Genomic DNA, 17,629 nt, shown 5'->3' on the forward strand with positions numbered 1-17,629 from the left:
ATACCGAGTCACAGTAGCCACCTCCAGGTTGCCATCGATGGGCCAGCATGCGCGGGTAACTGTCCATGAGCCGTAACACGATCTTGTTTGCCTGGAGGCCCGGACAAGCTATTGTCTGAGTCATGAGGTTCCCAAGGACAACTCAGCGGACTTCCTCGCGTTACCATTGCCGCTTCCAGACCTATCAACTCGGCCTTGAAAGGTACGCTGGTAGCAATTTCGCAATCACCGCTCATCTACCGGTCTTTCCTCATGAAGATGTTTGCATGTGCATTCATCAACAGCCTCAACCAGCATCACTTGGGTCGTGTTACCGATGCATGACAGTACGGCGCAGGAATGAAAGGGCGGCGTGAGTGGATGGTACAACGGGCCTTGTTGAACATCGTGCGGCATAGGGAACCTTATGTGGCTCCCTTACACTCAGATTGTCAAACAAGAATATCTGCTTCCTTGGTTCTTCGCAGGCAGACCTCCTGTGACACTGGCCGGTCATCGTTGATGCAATCTCACCTGGAGACCCGCTCTCCTTTCGGAGGGACCGAGTCGTGAGAGGGCGAACATGCCTCGGTTTTCGTGCCGCACAGCAGCCACAAGAACACCATCTCTTGCGAGATGTGCCTGCCCCTTGAAGATGCGGAGTCTCAATCCGGAAGATCCAGCCCTGCTTTGCTGGTTAGCGTGGAACTCAGGAGGAAACAGGACACACTATCTAGAGAAAAGGGAAGTAAATTTTTATTCTCCATCTTCAATTCCTTCGCTTCAACATCTTTCTCCTTCAGACCTCCCTATTATCCCTCCTGTTCCCTCTATCCTTTTCATCTTCCTTTTATAACTTTACTTTTCTCTTCCCTTGTTTCCTTCTCTTACTTCTTTGTCATGCTTCCCTTTTCCTACTTCTTGTCCAGGGCCTGTAATGTGCCACGCTAACAAATCAACCAGGACTGGATTGTACGAGTGATTGACTACCAACTACTTTCGGCAGCAAGACAGTGTCTCTTAGGCCACGCGGAGAGGTCCGGTTGCCTGGTGAACGCCTGTTGATTAAAGCCGGTGGACTGCACTGTCGATCAAGATGATGCGGCACGTTGTGCGGCTGCTCGTGCATGCAATCGCCATGGACAATCCTTGATGTGAGAGTCCGCCGAATCAATCCGGAGACTCGATTGACAGCTGCTGCCGAAATTCCATCATCACCCTCGTATGGGGGACTCTTAGCCCGGGACGCCAAGTTGGAGGGTATAAATTGGGAGCCATTGGTTCTCGGTGCTGAAACTTGAGTTGGATGAAACCAATGGGGTAGAAATGGCGAAAATGAAACCGAAACCAAGCACCTTCCTGAGACGGTGACTTGATCTCCTCCAGTGGCAAGTCAGGATATGTCAGCAGTCCCGATCCTTTCAATTTAGCACCGTCGTCTTCGAACGGCACATTATCCCGCACGAGTAGCTCTGCAGCGATGGCCCGGGTCGCCGGGGAAACGGACAGCGCATATTTGATACAGCAGTCTGCGAATAGCGACATTCCAACGCCTTGGTACAGCCCAGCGGCATTTTGCAGATCAAAGACCGATGACTGCGACGTGCAGGACTAGGTCTGACTCTTCGGGTTCGCTGTCCTATAGGAGCCCTTGGCCGGGCTTTGGCCCGCAAAGTCTGCATTCCAACCCTGATGTCTCCAATGAGGAACCAAGCATGGACGGAGAGGTGTGCTGGCGTGTTGCCTATCCTGTCGTTGCTTGGGAACAGACATGTACGGGTGCCTCTTCTCATTCGCAAGGCATCTTCTGCCGACACCTGGCGGTCCGCGGCTCAACTGCTTGTTGCCTTGCCCAATTCCAGCTTGCCACCTTGGACTTCTGACGAATTCGGGGATGGGAACACAGCAGCCGCCTTCGTTCAGCGGTCATTTGTGGCCTGTTTTGAGGACAGGTTTCCATTGACGTCGTGGTCCCTGCGGATTGATACCCAAGAACGCTGTCGGGCATTAAGACGGCGGAGCGAGGGGAACAGAGCGGGAGGCAGTTGGTCCCAGCTTTGTCGTGCCGTGTCCCCACTTGACGACCCAGGCGGTTGAGGCCTTACGCTGAGCTCAACCACACAGCTATCCCCAAGTTGCCAGAAGTGCAAGCGACTTTGCAGTAGCAAGCTTACTGGGGACCTGAGCTTCGGCAGACACAGGTCTATCCGTGCACTCGAGTGCTTGGCAACCACTTCTCCCCTTTGGTCGACGGTATTTTCATTCACTACCTAGGTAGGAAAGAAAGCGACAACCGAGCACCTTGTCCGTTTGGCGACTGTTGGGCCGTCTTTGCTAGGGCTTTTTGTTACCTGGGCTCCCTGGCCAGCAGATCTCGAGTTGTTCCCTTCGACCTTCACAGGGTTGCAAGGGTTGACTAGAGTGATCCGCATTCCAGGCTTCTTTCCCGTCTTCGATCCCCCCACGAGAGTGTACAGCACAGCCCTGGTTTGCTCGTTAGCACAGAACTCGAGCATTCACACCTCTATCTTGCTTTCACTCAGATAGTTTTTCTTGTTTTCTCTTTCCCTACAACTTCACCTAATTTTCCGCTCCTTATTCTTCTACTATTTATCTTATACTTTATCTTTCTTCCCTTTTTTCCCTCCTTTGTTTCCTTGAACTCTCAAGGTATTTTGTCTACTCTAGGGAGTGTAGCGCCTGCCATGTGCCACGCTAACAAACGAACCAGGTTGGATTGTATTGTAGTTGCCAACCAGACAAGCGGAACCGCGCCGCCTGCATCATCAACCTGAACCAGTGTCCACTGGGTGAAAAGGGCCCGGTTGCCTGGGTAGGAACTAGAGTATTTCAGCGTGACCAGCAATGGAAGCGCGCAGGCAGCTTTGGGGACTATGATATAGTGCCCGACTCATCATCCGGTCTGTTCCGTCCCGAGCAGTGCTGACAGAAGATACTGTTTGCGATTGTTCGTTACCTTACGGTATTGGCAGTGGGCCTTGCCGTCCCTGTCTTTCTTGGGTCGCTTGGTCGTCCTTGTACAATTTCTGGGCTGTCCTCTTCCGCTCAACTCCCCCGCAGTGGAATAAAACTCGACCCTGTCCCTTTCACTCCACCTTTTTCGTCCCATGGAGCCTGACACTTCATCCCAATTATTTCCGCCCTAGTTCTGCTGGCGCCATCCCAACCCACGCAGTCTACTTATGTCGAAACCGTTCCCTATCGCTGATCACAATACCATCAGCACCGGCTGCTCTTGTCCAAAACGTTTGCATTTCAACAACCGCATTGTCACCGCTGCGAATTTTCTGGCGTAAAGTCTATCTGACCGCTTTGTCATCGAACCACCGCTCGAGAGCTACGCTACCCTAACACTGGCCGCCTCCAAGCCGAGGCATTGTTGCCTCCTCTGCAACAACCCGTTCGCCCAGACTTGAACCACAACAATACCCTTCATTGCGAGCGTGGGCTCGTAGCGCCATGTCGAGGCGAGACCGGCCAATAGTCGCGTCTGTGGAAGACGCCGACGAGTCTGGGAACCCGATTGAGGAATCCGCCCGCTACGCATCCTCGGTTGCCCCAAGCAGTCCGGCTAAGGAACAGCCAAACACTGGCCGAGCGCGAAACAGACCCAGGAAAGGTTCTTCGTCGCCGATAACCACCAGCGTTCTTACAGACTCCGATACGACGGTGCATCCGCGGAGACACTCACTCAAAAAATCCAGCAAGGACCGAGACAGGTCGGTTTCAAGCAAAAAGGCCCTCATGCCTGCCTCACGACCCCCAGTCAAGCACGCCAAGACGACCTCGAGCATACCTCATACCAGGAGGGACGTGGAGGCGACCTACTATGGCGTTGACCCTACCATAACCCCAGCAACCTCCCGCCCCCCGCCCCATTCAAGGCCATCGAGCTATTACGGCGCGCCGCCGAGGCCACCACCGTCAAACTCTCGATTCTACGCAAGTCAAACACCCGGGCCTCCTTTGCCCACCTCCTTCCCCCCTCCTCATCAATGGATGGGACCGCCGGGGCCAAGGCCGGGACCAGGCGGCATGCCAGCACCGTTTGGCCCGCCATCAACGGCGCCTTTGGTTATGCACCACCCACCTCCTCATCCGCCATTCGATTACCCTCAAACGCGTCCGCTTGAATCTCGCTTTGGGTCCGCCCGGCCGCAGTCCGCGATGGGCTTTCGGCAACCCCGCGCCATCGAGTACGACGAGTATGAAGAGCCGGTGGAACGGTCCCTCACGCGACGCCCTTCGACAACGTCTCGAAAAGTTTCCAAGAACGACGAGGACAGGAAGGCAATGCCGCCTCCACGCCGACCCGCCTCTGCTCGCCCAACCGCCCTCGCGTTCCGGCCGCCACCATCTACGCCGGCCAGGCGAAAGGTTGACCTGGATGATTATGATCTTGACCCTGAAGATCACCTCTTCGACGTATCGCCGTTTGCGCCAGGGAGCTACGAGCACATCAGCCCTTTTCAACCGCGGGGGCCCAGCTTCGGTCCAGATAACGGATATGACCATGATTACCACACCGAAGTGGCTGGGAAGAGCCTTCGGCGTAACTCTTACTACGGTGGGAATTCGGGCTCTTCTGGAAGTGCCTATGAGGACAAGATCCGGCAGGCCACCCGATATCAGGATGACCATGGAGGTGGGCCGCAAATGCCATTGACGGCTGAGACGCTGCGAAAGGCGGGCAGAAGTGGTGCGAGCAGCAGGTCCACGAGGAGCTCGGGAAGCCACGACGAGAGCGAATACAGACAGTCTGCAACCACCCGTACCACGAGATCGACGGCGCCCAACGACGAGGATGTCACGATCCGGGTGAAGGGCAGCACGGTGCTCAAGTTTGGCAACACAGAGATGCAGTGTCAAGACGGAGCCGAAATCAACATCATCGCGAGGGGTGGCAACGCCGAGATCCGCGCCACGGGCAGCGACAGGTCCAGCTACATTGATCCCGCTGAGGATCGTCGTACCAGGGTCGACATACCGCATTCGCGGGCGCGCGCGGCCTCGCGGGCCAAGTCTCGCCCAAGGTCGTACTCTGCACGCAACTTCTCGAAGTACGACGTTGCTTCACAGTACGACGCTGGTCTGGATTACGACGCGTTCACCACCTATGGTCCCCCGCCGCTGCCACCAGCCTACCCCGAGTTCCCCTCGTCGTATTCGTCGCGACATGGTGACGGGTTTTTTGGCTCTCCGTTCTAACGGACCACACTACACACCGGCGAAGGATGGGGCGACGATGATTGGCCTTCGCTGGTGGAACTTTGGCGATGCTGATGACCACTTGATGATGATGGGGTCGATGTGGGGCCTCGGAAAGATGATGAGAATGATGCTGATGACGATTTCGTGTGCATAACGGCCGGCATTTCTGTTACTTCATTTCTTGTTCTCTTATCTTGGCGTATCTGATCTGATCTAAGCGAGCGTTGTTGGTTTTTTGCTTCTCTTCATTTCTCCTGGTTGGGACACATTTGGGAACTGGGGTTTGTTTCTTATACCACTTCGTTTCGTTTCTTCTTGGATGGCATGGCTCTTTCTGTAACCTATTACGGTGCTAAAACACGGCGGCCGCTCTTCTTTCGTGTGTCGAGTTCTAAAAGAGCGGTTGATACCCGAATCTGGACTGTATGGGAAACTGGCAGCTTCGCCTTAATATCACCACACCACTTCCTATTTTCACGTCACTTATGTTTCTCTGAAGCTGTCATTGGGACGTGCATAGGGCTTGTTTTCTTCTCCCCCCTACCTTACCATCACAAGAGATTGATACCATCTGTTTCAGTGTTCTACAGAAACTTGGCTGTGCCAGTGCTTGCGTTCTAGCTTCACATCGGAACTGTGGCTGGAGAAAGACTGTTCCGAGGCGCGAACAGCATGTCCAGCAAGGGGAGATAGTTCTGCTTCCGACGGGTCCCTATACCCGGGTAACAGGACTCGGATTTTCTTTCCCTGTGGACATGCACTGTCGACACGCAATCTAGCTCTTGAAGACATGTCTGGGTCCCCCTCGATGCTAGCTGTAGATATTGATCAGTGATGGTGCTTCACCCCCAACATTGCGATATGCCTTGTGGTAGCTTAGCCTGACAGCAATCAGCGAAGAAGGCGGCAGGTTACAATTACTTCACGTGGCCGCGTCATTGTTCGACACGGCGATTGCGTGATACAGACTGAGGCTTGAGGACTCTTGGAGCTTGCTCGTACATACGGTGTTGTATAGGTTCACATACCATATCATACGGTGCGATTCAAATCCTGATCTAGATATGGAGTGATGAGATCGGCCTTGTAAGGGGAGCTTGGCAGAGTAATGCGGTGTGGTCAGCCATGCCAATATGGACTGCTGTACGCTTCGATGTTTCTCCCTCAGTCCGCCGCTGAGAAGCGAGGCTCGCTCCATCAGATCACCACGTGTAATGCATTCAGTTGAGCGCCGTGGCGGGGTAACCGCAGCACAAAGGCAAGGCATGAAGTGGCGATCCAGTTGTCTGGCTTGAATCAGTCGGTTACACACGTAGGCCTCTGCTCGAACAAGCGAGGGAGAGGGTGCTGGAGGGTGTGTTACATTCGAGATTGAATGGAAGGTGTGGGCTTGGCCTCATGGTCTTCCTCGTCTCAGGATTGCCGGTTCTCAACCCTCTTTTGCAGCGTGTTCGATGCCGCAAAGGGCGGTCAAGTGCTCGGGGGCCCTTTTTTGGCGCTACTGGTTTTTGCAATGCGGATGTCCGGTCCGCGATCTTAGGGAAGCATGGAAGCACGTGAGTGCGGGTTACCTAGTCGTTTCTGGTGGGCAATTAATTTGTGACAAGTGTCGGGCATGGCATTTAAAGGCTTATTATCTCTCTATGGCACCTTGAAGGAGACAGGTACGGAGTAGCTACTGTAGATGAAGAAGAAAATGCGTGAAAGTGAAAGAAGGGGATGAGATACAGCTGGCGAACTGAGGTAAAAACCATCGTCCGAGAAACCAATAAAGTTACCGTACACGTATGTACTCAATGAATTCGACAACCTCCACAGGGCGGGCCACTCATCCAACAGCTGGCGAAAAGCTCAGCAAAGTCTGTGCGTGGTGCTGACATAACACACCGGCCTAGAGAGCTGGAACCTGTGATTGGCGGTCGAAGCAGAGTGGAGGTAGGCGAATTCTCTGAGTGCACGAGGAGCGGTCAGTTCCAATATCGCAACTTACCGTATTGATTCAACGTACGGATTCGGAACCAATAAGGTCCGTGGCTTGACAGCTGCTGAGCGGTTGCTTGGGCAACGGATCGACTTCGTTTACGACGTCATCAATTCTCCTTAACGTTATCAATGGGAAGCAGCATGAGTATCCTACGGAGGTAGTGGTGACAAAGTAAGGCAACTCTTGCTACCTAAAGGCGACCCCAAATAACTGTTGCTGAGGATTGCACGTTGAATGGGATAAGTCGAACTCTGCCAGGGTTGAATTTTGGCTGGCGGCCTGTCGCTGTTTTTGTTCTCATCTCCCAGCCTCTCGAGTAGAGGAGGCCTTGTTCCCTGAGCCCCGGCCCCAGCCCCTCGGTTTCTGGGTTAACCAGTCAACACAACACACCCTCCCCCGCACCTAATCCTTTTCTCTTAGACGGAGTACGGCGACTACGGTTTTGGCGTCAATCACAAGTTCGACTTCGGTTGGAGCCTCTACACTCATCACTGCGACTCAATTTATTCCCCGTGTCGCCCTTTGATTTTGGCCAATTCCCCAGATCACAGCCATTGCATCGGCAACCTCTCCGGCTTCTTGGCTGGTTGACCAGCTCGAACCAGCCAAGGTAACCGTCTCACTTTCTTACAGCATCCTGTCGAGTAAAGCTCACATCGTCACCACATGACATGGCGCCTGCCATCATCAACAGCCTCTTTGGCCGGCCCGATGTGGCGTCGCTTGGGCCGCTGGCTGCGCGCTCGGTCCTTCTGGCTCGGGCTCCGGCTGAGCAGGATAGAAACCCAGCAGCCGGCGCACTCCGTCCCCAAGAAATCAACAACAACGCAGTTTTTGCCGTGTTCGGCCTAATTGGCGCCGCCTTCGTTGTAGGAGGCATCTGGTTTTTCTTTTGGGCAAAGAACGGCGGCTTTTATTTCAAGAAGAACGATTGGGAGGATTACAAGTCGACGGTGCTCCGGCGCAAAGGGCCCAACGGCACCATATACTCCGACGCAACGCCCAGTACAGTGCTGGGTGGCGGCAGCGTGTACAAGGACGTCGACGATGGCACAACCACCATTGGCGACGATCTGACCACGGTCGTGAGCGCTACTACAGGTGTCACCGGCATTACCGGCGGCGTTTCCGACATTTCGGGCCGGGAGAAGCGGCGAAAAAAAAGGGAGCAAAAGGAGCGCGAAAAGGAGCGCCGACGTGAGAAAAAAGCCCGTGAAAAAGCGGAGCGCAAGAACAAGTCCCGCCGTAAAGTTGACGCAGAGGGCGTCATCGTCGACGAGGAGGCCGAGGCCATGGCCCAGGAACAGCTGCGCAACTACCGTCACGAAAAGCCCGCTCGCGTGGGCGGTCTAAACCGCGAATCAGAGGCCTCCACCTGGGACGGCTCGACGAACCCAAGCTGGTCGACGGCGAGCCCGAGCCATGCGGCCGAGTCCACCACCGACACAGGCAGCACCGTCACCTCTGAACTTATCAGCAACCGCCAGCGCACGCCGACTAGCACGCCTACCAAAAAGGACGCGAGCGAGCGCACAGGAGGCGGCATCCGGAAAGTCTATTCGACGGCCGACAAAAACGCTATGCGCGAGAACGAGCGCATCCGCGCCGAGGCCCGCCGCCTGCAGGAGAAGGGACGCGCAGCTGCCTCTGCCTCGGCATCGTCCAACATCCGCCGAGACTTTAGCTTCACGCGCGGCGCCGACGAGACTATGGCGCTGCGGCGCATCGACGAGGCGCCCGGCGAGAGCGTCGTCAGCGGGTCGTACGTCAGCGAGAGCACCATCAACGACTACTCGGAGAGGGAAAGGCGCGCTCGGTCGCGCTCACGGCACAGGAATGCTGCCGCGGCGCCGAGCGAGGACTCGCGGGTGCCGGGGAGCTGGGTCCCCAGTGAGGTCGGCTCTGCGAGCGACGTCGGCACCAAGGTGTACACGCACTCGCATCATATTCCCGTGGGCGGCAGCTCGGTGGCGGGCAGCTCGGTGACCGACTTTGCGTACGCCGAGGAGAAGCGGAAGAAGAGAGGTGGTGCTGGGGCGAGGAGGAACCGGGAGAACGCTGCCTGAGGGACGGTATCATGATAATGCAGGAAGTGTGATGGATCAGCAAAGACGGGTTATGACATGTGGCTAGGGGGTGTGACGACGAAACGTGAGATGGCATGGACGCAAGCATGGAAGCAGCAATGCAAGCAGGATGGGGGCGGGCGTTTGTGGGACACTGGCAACCTAGTATCTGTTGGTGGGCGGGTATATGGTTCATGTTCTGATGTACAGTACGGCAAAGAAGCGACTGTTGGATGATCTGTAGGTCTATGTAGCTATCAAGCATACGTTTCTTAGGTCTGTGGCCGCGGCTCCCTCGTTGTGAAATACGCCATACTCCGTACTACAGCCACAGTACAGATTTAATTGGCGTCAGCCTCTGGCGGGCTTCTCAAATCGTTTACGTATGTTAAGCCAATAAGTACGTATAGTAAGCCAATAAGCCAAGCCCTGAACTCAAACTGTCTCCATCTGATCTTCATTGGAGTCCTGATGCCGATCCTATCACCGGGCTGGCCCCATGTCTGGCCAAAGGTCGTCGTTCCGGCCGGCCCGGGAGTCTCGGCGGTTCCGGAAGGTTCGAAGTTGTTAACAGAGCCCAATCTCCTCACACGGAGGAGGGGCTCCCTCGAAATGGTTTGGCGAGCTGGATTGGCCGAATCATGAGATTCGTAGCCGGGTGAAAGCAGGTGGGTGAAAGCAAGCGGAGGGCGTTCAACGACCTTAGGGTGACCTGGCGCGCAAAACAACTGGAAATCGGACGTTGGCCTGTTGTGTCGTTCTGGTGCTGCCTCTGAAACTTGGTGCAGCCCCTTCTGCAGGGCGAAGCTGAGCAGCCCCGCCGCAGTCAGGCGCCCAGCCGCCGACACAAGGGAAAGAGGTTATGCATCCGGAAAACAAAGCGCGAATGCACAGAAGTACATGCAACACTGATGCAGATGGAGTCCAATACTTGTAAAGAGAGATGTCATCAAACTTGGGTAAGACCGCCTTGAGTTTGGCGATGCCCAAATGTTCTCCATTGCAGATGACCAAGGCGGGCCAGAGGGTCCGACAACCAGGTCGGCGTCATCACTCACCGAACCCTTTTCTCTTTCCAGGTTGCCAAGCTCTTCCCCACCCACTGATAACGTTTGCGCTCCATCCTCGTGACACTAAACCGCTATTGGATCACTGATAAGCGGCCAACAATGCGCCTGGCCCCTTCCAGGTTGCTTGCTTGTGTCGAACCCAGGCGCATTACCAGGCGACTCGTTCCCATCCTTCTGTTGCGGGTCGGCATCAGCATACGCATGTTCACGTTCCATCCTTCCTTTCTTCGTCCCCTCAACCATCATCCCTATGTACCTTTGTACAATACACCCACATCACCTCTGTTGATTCACTCTTCTTGTTTCATCTGCGTATTTCGTCTCGAAGTTCCTTATCGTATCTCGGCGAGCCAGCGGTGCCTTCCTTTCGATCATCCATTGCTGTTTTCGTTTGCCTCCGTCATTCGTCATCCATCATCTCGGCGTCTCTCGGCCGCACCGTTCTCCCCGCCAACGTGACACACCGGCGCCTTGATCGCCGCAGCTGACGCCTCGAGCTCTGAAAACTCCTGCGACTTGCAGGTCTCACGAACGAGTAACGAGCACACGCGATAGCGTTTCAGCTGCACTCGAACCCATTCCCACGGCCGCCGCATCTTTCCGCTCTTGTTCTTTTGCAAATCGAATTGAACGAGGACCGCCTTCGCCCCGAGTCCCTGAACCGTCCCGGATACAACAACCACGAAGCCGCCGTGTTTCGGCATCGACACACCTGTGCTGGCGCCAACGTGAGAAAGCAAGACGACCTTGTGTTTGGCGGTCGCGCGAACCTATCGCTGCCCGGCAGCGGCCGCCATTCTGGGGTTGTTCGACTCCCGACTTAAGCACCGGCTCGAGTCCTCCTGGTCTGATCGCTTCAGCGATCCTCCAACATGGTCAACAACAGCCCAGGGCTGAATGGCATTGTCATCGGCCTGCTGTCGTCCTTCGGGTCGGCAATCCTCATTCTCTGCATCTTCCTGGCCTTCTACTTCTTCAGATACACAGCGTCCGGGCGCATATTCCTCGACCGGATCGGCCGCCCTGGCGAGTACGATGATGAGCAGGCCTTTGCGCGCGAGGAGGCCGAGGCCCTCGAGACGATGGATGAGATGCAGAGGACGGAATATCTAAGGGCCAAGGGTGTGTTGACTGGTTCCGCCCTTAACTGTGAACCGAGTACTAACTGCGCTTGGGCAGCTTTCATCGCCGCAAATCCTCCAGAATCCGTGCAGACCGATATCTCATTGTCGCAGTACTTGGCTATCCAGGAGAAGGGGGTATCTGCATGGGAATTCGAGCCCGAGCTGGAAATCGCAAACTGCTTCGTCGAGGCCAGGACAGAGGTCGAGTTCTTCGACTCCGAATGCACTGTTTTGAGTAATCTACCCGTTCCTAAACAAAACGATGTTTATTACTGGGAAACAAAGGTCTACGACAAGCCCGAGAGCACATTGCTAAGCATAGGCATGGCCACCAAGCCGTACCCGCTGTTCAGGTTACCTGGTAGGTGATTGTCTACTCCCCCGGCATGGGCAGGTGAGACTAACGACGACAGGCTTCCACAAGTTCTCGGTTGCGTATCTCTCCAACGGCACACGTCGCTACAATCAACCGTTCAACGCGACCCCCTACGGGCCCCAATTCGTACAAGGCGACGTTATTGGCGTCGGCTACCGGCCACGGACCGGAACGATTTTCTTTACACGGAATGGCAAAAGGCTAGAGGACGTGGTCCACGGTCTGAAGTCACAAAACTTCTTTCCAGCGATCGGCGCAAACGGGCCGTGCATCGTTCACGTCAACTTCGGCCAGGCTGGTTTCGTCTTTATTGAGGCCAATGTGAAGAAGTGGGGTCTCGCGCCCATGACGGGCTCTCTGGCGCCTCCACCGCCCTACGGTGTTGAGGCGGATACCATCTTGCTTGCGACGGGGACCAAGGACGGTTTCACTAGTTCACCAGCTCGCAATCACCGGTATAGTCACTCGGCCCAGCTATTTAGGCAAGGTCCGAACGTTTCAGATTCCGGCCGCGCACGGTCCAGATCAGGCAACTTCCGCATGCTCTCTCCTACGAGCCCTGGGCCTCTCCGCAGCCCGACCGACATCTCCCTCGCTCACTTGGCACCCACAGACGAAGGCGGCGAACCCAGTAGCAGTGCTGCGGCGCTGGTCCAACCCAGTTATGGCCACGACCCATCATCAGTCACTGGGCTAGGCCTGCACGACCACGACAACCGCCCGCCGCCGGAGTATACAAGTCCAGAGCACTCCGACACAGAGGAGACGGACAGCAGGAGGAGCAGTTCCGACAGCGAAAACGCCCCCCTAATTCAACTCACCAGGAGTCGTGAAGCGTCGTCTGCCCCGGCCTGGGGAAGCGGTAGCAGGTCTGAGCCTCCGCAGGTGGGGAGACCGCCCAGCCCGCCGATTCCAACATACCAGGATGCGATCCGGCAGGGCGCCGGGCGGGATAGGAGCGATAGTGCTAGGAGTGCAAGGGGTGCGACGTGATGAAAGCCCGTATTTGATCTGATGTTTTTCTTTGTGCGGGGTTACAACGGGGTGGAATGGAACTATACCCTCTGCGGAGTTGAGACAGTGAACGGGCATCATGGTCATTGAGACTGGGGATACGGTACCAAAGTTATTGCACCGTTTTTCGTTGTTTCTGAGAGGCTGGTCGGTGTGGAGCTTGCCTTGTCTTTTGCCGGTTAAGTTTTGGGCTGGGGAAGTGGTGAATGGAGTTCTACAAATTCATGGCAGGCGGTTTGAATTATATCGTGGGATGGCTGGCAAGCAACTGTTTATACGGGAGGTGGTGGTTTGGCTGGTGTGGGCGACAAAACGTTCAGAGGGGAGCAACTATCATCCCTCACCGCATGTTACTAAACTACCTAACAATCACATCACAATCGCCCGTTACGCTCAAGTTAACCCCCTCACCCCCCTTGTTCCCAGTTTGTCTTTGGCCACCAGAACTGAAACATTTGTTGGACCCGAAGGTTGAAGGGGCCAACGGTACAGAATTGCTACAGACATGAGCAGAAGTGTTCACACTTCCACCCATTTTATATAGTCCACTGTCCAACAATAGCATAACCTGTTTGTTCTCTCTGGCTTTCATTGGCCATGGAAAGTGAGAACACGAACTCAAGCAACACGTTGGAGGATGAAAGGGGCCACTGACGGGATTCCGAGGAGCAGATCTTAGAGTGGCTCGAGGGGGGATCTGGCCCACGGGCTGTCGCCTTCGAAAGCCCAACAGGTGGACAGAATAAAAGCGCGAGACACGAGCAGACTCAAGAGGAGGCCGTATATTAATGTTATATAAGAAGACAGGACGGAGCAGGCAGGGCTCTCGCTGCGTATCACGAAGACTCAAAAGTGGTAGTAGTTCAAGCGAGACAGTCAACAGTCGACTGCAATTATTACTATCTCTTCCCGTCCTTCCCGTCCTTCTCGTACATACAATCAGCCTAATTCCAATTCGAGAGATCGCCAGCACGAGAACCCCTTGAGCAATATTACTTCCATAGGAGGGACACAAAACCGTGCAACCAGATGAACGCCGCCCAATGCAACCAGAAAACACCCAGTGGTTTCCATACAAAAGGCCAAATCCTCCGTTTTCTTCGCTCCCAAATAGAGACCTCGCCGGACTAACGTCAACAGCCTTGCTGCTTCCAGAAGCCAAAGATCCGAGATGCCCATGTCCAGAACAGCCAAACCAAATCAAACAAACCAAACCAAAACAACAGTCGCTATGCAGTTGGGTATCGTGATCATGCGAAGATGGGAGTCCGTAAGGAGCGAATTCTATGCCGATGAAATACATTCATCATAGTACAGTGTATGTCGTCAAAGGAGTGTCTATCCCGTTGGGGTATCAACCGTCCCGATCCGCAAAATGCAAAAGGAAAGTCTATAGCTTGTTTCGAGTGGACCAGCCGGTACGATAAAAGGAGCGTCGTGAGTGGGTATCTTCGATGATGATGTGGACAGAAGGAGCGTCGTTGCAAATAAAAGCATAATAATTAGGGTGGGTGAGATCGTCGCAGTCGTAAAGGAGTGTAACACGTCATGAGAATGCCGTGGAGTCGCTGCTGTCGAGCCGAGTGTGTGATCGTTGAAAGGATTGTGGTGTACAATTGCGTCTGTGTTGAGGCGAAGAAAGCAGCAAGCGGCGTGCTTGGCAAAAGAAAATATTTAGAAGGGAGTCGTAAACTTCGTAGCCAGGTATGGGAGAATGTCGCGTCCCCTATGCGGTCCTGCCTGCTCCCTTGTCCTGGGCGCTTGGCGGCGCGGAGAGCACGGTGTGGGAAGCCAAGTTACTCTCCTCTTGAGTCACCACAGTGACGAACTGGGAGCTGGGCGACGCGGGAACTGGGAGAAATGGCTGCTCAGGACTCGGGAAGGGCGATGGTGCGAAGGTTGGGTGTTGAGTTGGCAGCCAAGGAGACCGATTTTCAGGAGGGGGGTAATCCGGGGTGGTGCTCAGATACGAAGGCCTGATCGTCATGGTTAATCATGTTTGCCCTTGCGCAAGGCGGATAGCAGCCATTGGTGCAACCTGGATCAGGTCCACACTGTCTGGATTGGAGGAACGAACCCGACGCCGTAAGTGTTGGCACCGCCCAGCATTGGTGAGGTGGCCGTGTAACCGCCGTAGGAGCCGTTGTCTTCAGCATCGCTGTAGACAAGTGAAGACGCGTCGCCAAAGTCGCCATAGGTGCTCGACGCAGGGCTATACCCCCCGTACGACGGGCTGGGGATATTGAGGTAGTGCGGGTTCACGTAGGGCGACGACAGCTGGAGCGGGCTAATGGCGCTACTCGGGCCGGTCTCCGGAATGACAGAGAGATCCTCGGTGCTGTAGCTGAACGCCACGTTGTCACCGTATGGCAGGTACTCGGAAGACAAGTTGGCTGACATCATCAGGGGGGAACCTTCGTTCATGTAGAAGCTGGGCTGATCGAACTGAGGGAATGACGGCGTGCGCACAGGCTGGACCCATCCCATCCGCGAGCGGAACTCATTGACCGTCTCAATGGGGAACTCCATCAGGTTGAGGGGCGTCTGGACATCGCCGTCGGCATGACCGGAATTGCGGATGGCATAAAGACGGCGAGCGATCTGCTCAACCGGGCCGATGGTCATGCTTCCAAAATAGGCAGCGCCGATCTCGGGGAAGAGACGTTCCATCAGCAGGGCGGCCGTGTAGTACTGAGCAATCACTACCAAGGCGCTTGGCGATGCACCATTCCGCTGCAGGTACATGACGGGCAGCCAAAAGAGCCAGGTCCGCAGAGGCTTAAGCCGGTCGAACTGCTGGGCCACGGAGAGGGACGACGTGACCTTGCGGGAGCCTTTCATGAAGGTGATGAGTTGGGCAACCGCCTTAGTATCTTCGCGATTCTTCTTGAGGAAAGTCTCGAGTTTTTGCAGCTGCTGCAAGGCGCGTTGGAACGCTTCCAGGTCATCCTCGCGGGGCTGGCTGGGCTGGTGATCCGGAGTGGGCGATGGGGGAGCGGTTGGGAAAGTGCTGCTCTCGGCGATGAAGTCACCAAACTGGGACTCGTGCTTCCAGGGGTCCATGGCCTCGATAACCTGTTTTGAGTATATTGATTAGCGTATGTTCCCGAAGGCTTTGCTGCACGGCGCCAGACTGAACTTACAGAGGAGGTTCCTTGCATGAGTTGGGTCCAGCTCCGCCTGCAGAAGGTAGGTTAGCCCCCCCGTATGTGTAGCTCGGCTAGCTGCATACTATTGCTTACCAATCCGTGGCTTGCCACGAGAGGACAAGAGAAGCGGCAAGGATGGCGTCGGAAGTCTCGCGGGAGAACGTACTGATGGCCTCTTGAAGGCCCTTCAAGGCGACGCCGCGATGCTCGTAAGCCATATTCCCAACGGCTGGGCAGCCAGTCAGATATGCAAGGTGCATGGCAGAGAACGCCAGCAGAGCATGCAAGACATAGCGGTGGGTCGCGCCGATCCTGATGATGCTGGAAGCAGAGAGCCGTTAGTACGACAGCAACGTCTTTCAGTGTCTCGGAACATAGCCTTACGTAGGAATCTGCCGGGTCCAAAGGGTGAAGTCGCTGGCGTCGAGTTCCTGCATCTGGTGGCTGATGGATGCAACATGATGGATCAACCTCAGATCCTCGAGCGTCAGGAGCTCAGGGGCAGGGGCGGGGTAGATGCCCAGACTCGGGAAGGGAAACACTCCGGTGCGGCGCCACTGGTCGATGGTAGCTTCGGTCTCCGGCGTCCACATCAGATCCGGCTTGTCAGGCGAGCCAGCCCTATCCTCTGGAACGGAAACATCATTGTACGGGCAGCGGATCTTGTGCTTGGTGCAGTTGCGGCTGGAGTGATGTCAGCTTTCTGACCTGCTTGTTTCGAGCGCGGACATCATACCATTGAGGGAAGTTTTCATCACACCTGATATGGCGACGCTTGCAGGTGTCACACCCTTTCCGGGATTTGGTGTGGCTAGAAAGACTGTTAGCAGGTGGGAATCAACTTGCACGATACAAATGGCTTGAGAACTCACCTGCGACGAGGAGGGCCACCACCGGGACCAGCCATTATTACGAATAGGTAAAAATAAGTTTAACGAAAGAAACTGCGAAACAGTCAATAAGTGAAACTCGAAGGTTTTCGGGGGAAGCGCGGGCTTTGCTCACATGAAGTAAACACACGATGTGCCCCGGAAGGCAGCGGGATAGCGAGCGTAACCGTTTGCGGTGAGGAGAGGCGCGCGAAGGGTAGTGTCAAGGAGGCGACACTATTTGGAGTATGGAGTGCAGCACGCAGGGCAGCAGACACTCAAGGCACAGCGTGCAAGTTGGATTCAGAGCGCAGCGAGGCGGTTCGGCAGTTGCGAGCAGAGCGGACCGATTAAGGTAGAGCTGGATGACGTTGTCGTCTCGGAACAGCAGATAGATAACTCTGTACCCTCGGTCCTTAGGTCTCAAAGGCGTCCTCCGTTTCGATCTGCCAGGCTCTTCTTCTCTTTCCTTTGCCTTTCCCCAGCAGTAGCGATCGTGGTTTACTTCTGTGTTGAGAAGAGATGCCGAGAACTTGAGCGAGAGTGTGGTGTGGGTAGCAAGTGAGCTAGGCCTTGCAGACAGGCATCTACTTCTTAGAGTCGTAGTTGCAGATGGCGTTTATGAGTTGTTCACTGAAAGGCGGTATTTGAGGACTTGGCGGGTTTCCGGTTCTCGAGATCTCTCCAAACACAAACAAAAAAGAAACAAGCGAATGACAGGAGTCGACGAGGACTTCCTTGGGGTGAGTTGCTAAAAGCGAACGTG

General features: G+C 55.2%; 5 protein-coding genes across 5 annotated transcripts; 3 read left to right on the plus strand and 2 right to left on the minus strand.

Moving 5' to 3' along the window:
• Positions 1 to 3,459: 3,459 nt before the first annotated feature.
• Positions 3,460 to 5,208, plus strand: N657DRAFT_678043 (uncharacterized protein; the record flags this gene model as incomplete). Its single annotated transcript, XM_062796034.1, has 1 exon — positions 3,460 to 5,208. One exon carries the CDS (start codon positions 3,460 to 3,462, stop codon positions 5,206 to 5,208), a length of 1,749 nt encoding a protein of 582 aa, XP_062651206.1.
• Positions 5,209 to 7,866: 2,658 nt separating this feature from the next.
• On the plus strand, positions 7,867 to 9,261 carry N657DRAFT_678044 (uncharacterized protein; the record flags this gene model as incomplete). The annotated part of the gene is made up of 1 exon (XM_062796035.1): positions 7,867 to 9,261. One exon carries the CDS (start codon positions 7,867 to 7,869, stop codon positions 9,259 to 9,261), a length of 1,395 nt encoding a protein of 464 aa, XP_062651207.1.
• A 1,942-nt stretch (positions 9,262 to 11,203) lies between these two features.
• On the plus strand, positions 11,204 to 12,824 carry N657DRAFT_631255 (SPRY-domain-containing protein; the record flags this gene model as incomplete). Its single annotated transcript, XM_062791043.1, has 3 exons — positions 11,204 to 11,453; positions 11,511 to 11,816; positions 11,869 to 12,824. The coding sequence occupies 3 exons, from the start codon at positions 11,204 to 11,206 to the stop codon at positions 12,822 to 12,824; spliced, it is 1,512 nt and encodes a 503-aa protein (XP_062651208.1).
• A 189-nt stretch (positions 12,825 to 13,013) lies between these two features.
• On the minus strand, positions 13,014 to 14,359 carry N657DRAFT_210599 (uncharacterized protein). Its single transcript, XM_062786246.1, has one exon. It carries the CDS (start codon positions 14,146 to 14,148, stop codon positions 13,204 to 13,206), a length of 945 nt encoding a protein of 314 aa, XP_062651209.1. The 5' UTR covers positions 14,149 to 14,359; the 3' UTR covers positions 13,014 to 13,203.
• N657DRAFT_210598 (uncharacterized protein) lies at positions 14,360 to 17,206 on the minus strand. The gene is made up of 8 exons (XM_062786245.1): positions 17,000 to 17,206; positions 16,867 to 16,938; positions 16,731 to 16,805; positions 16,379 to 16,678; positions 16,088 to 16,315; positions 15,989 to 16,025; positions 14,923 to 15,920; positions 14,360 to 14,821 (listed from the first exon to the last, which is right to left on the minus strand). The coding sequence occupies exons 2-8, from the start codon at positions 16,899 to 16,901 to the stop codon at positions 14,572 to 14,574; spliced, it is 1,923 nt and encodes a 640-aa protein (XP_062651210.1). The 5' UTR covers positions 16,902 to 16,938; positions 17,000 to 17,206; the 3' UTR covers positions 14,360 to 14,571.
• Positions 17,207 to 17,629: the final 423 nt, after the last annotated feature.

The sequence above is a fragment of the Parathielavia appendiculata genome, assembly GCF_033297405.1.
Source record: "Parathielavia appendiculata strain CBS 731.68 unplaced genomic scaffold N657scaffold_2, whole genome shotgun sequence".
NCBI lineage: Eukaryota > Fungi > Ascomycota > Sordariomycetes > Sordariales > Chaetomiaceae > Parathielavia > Parathielavia appendiculata.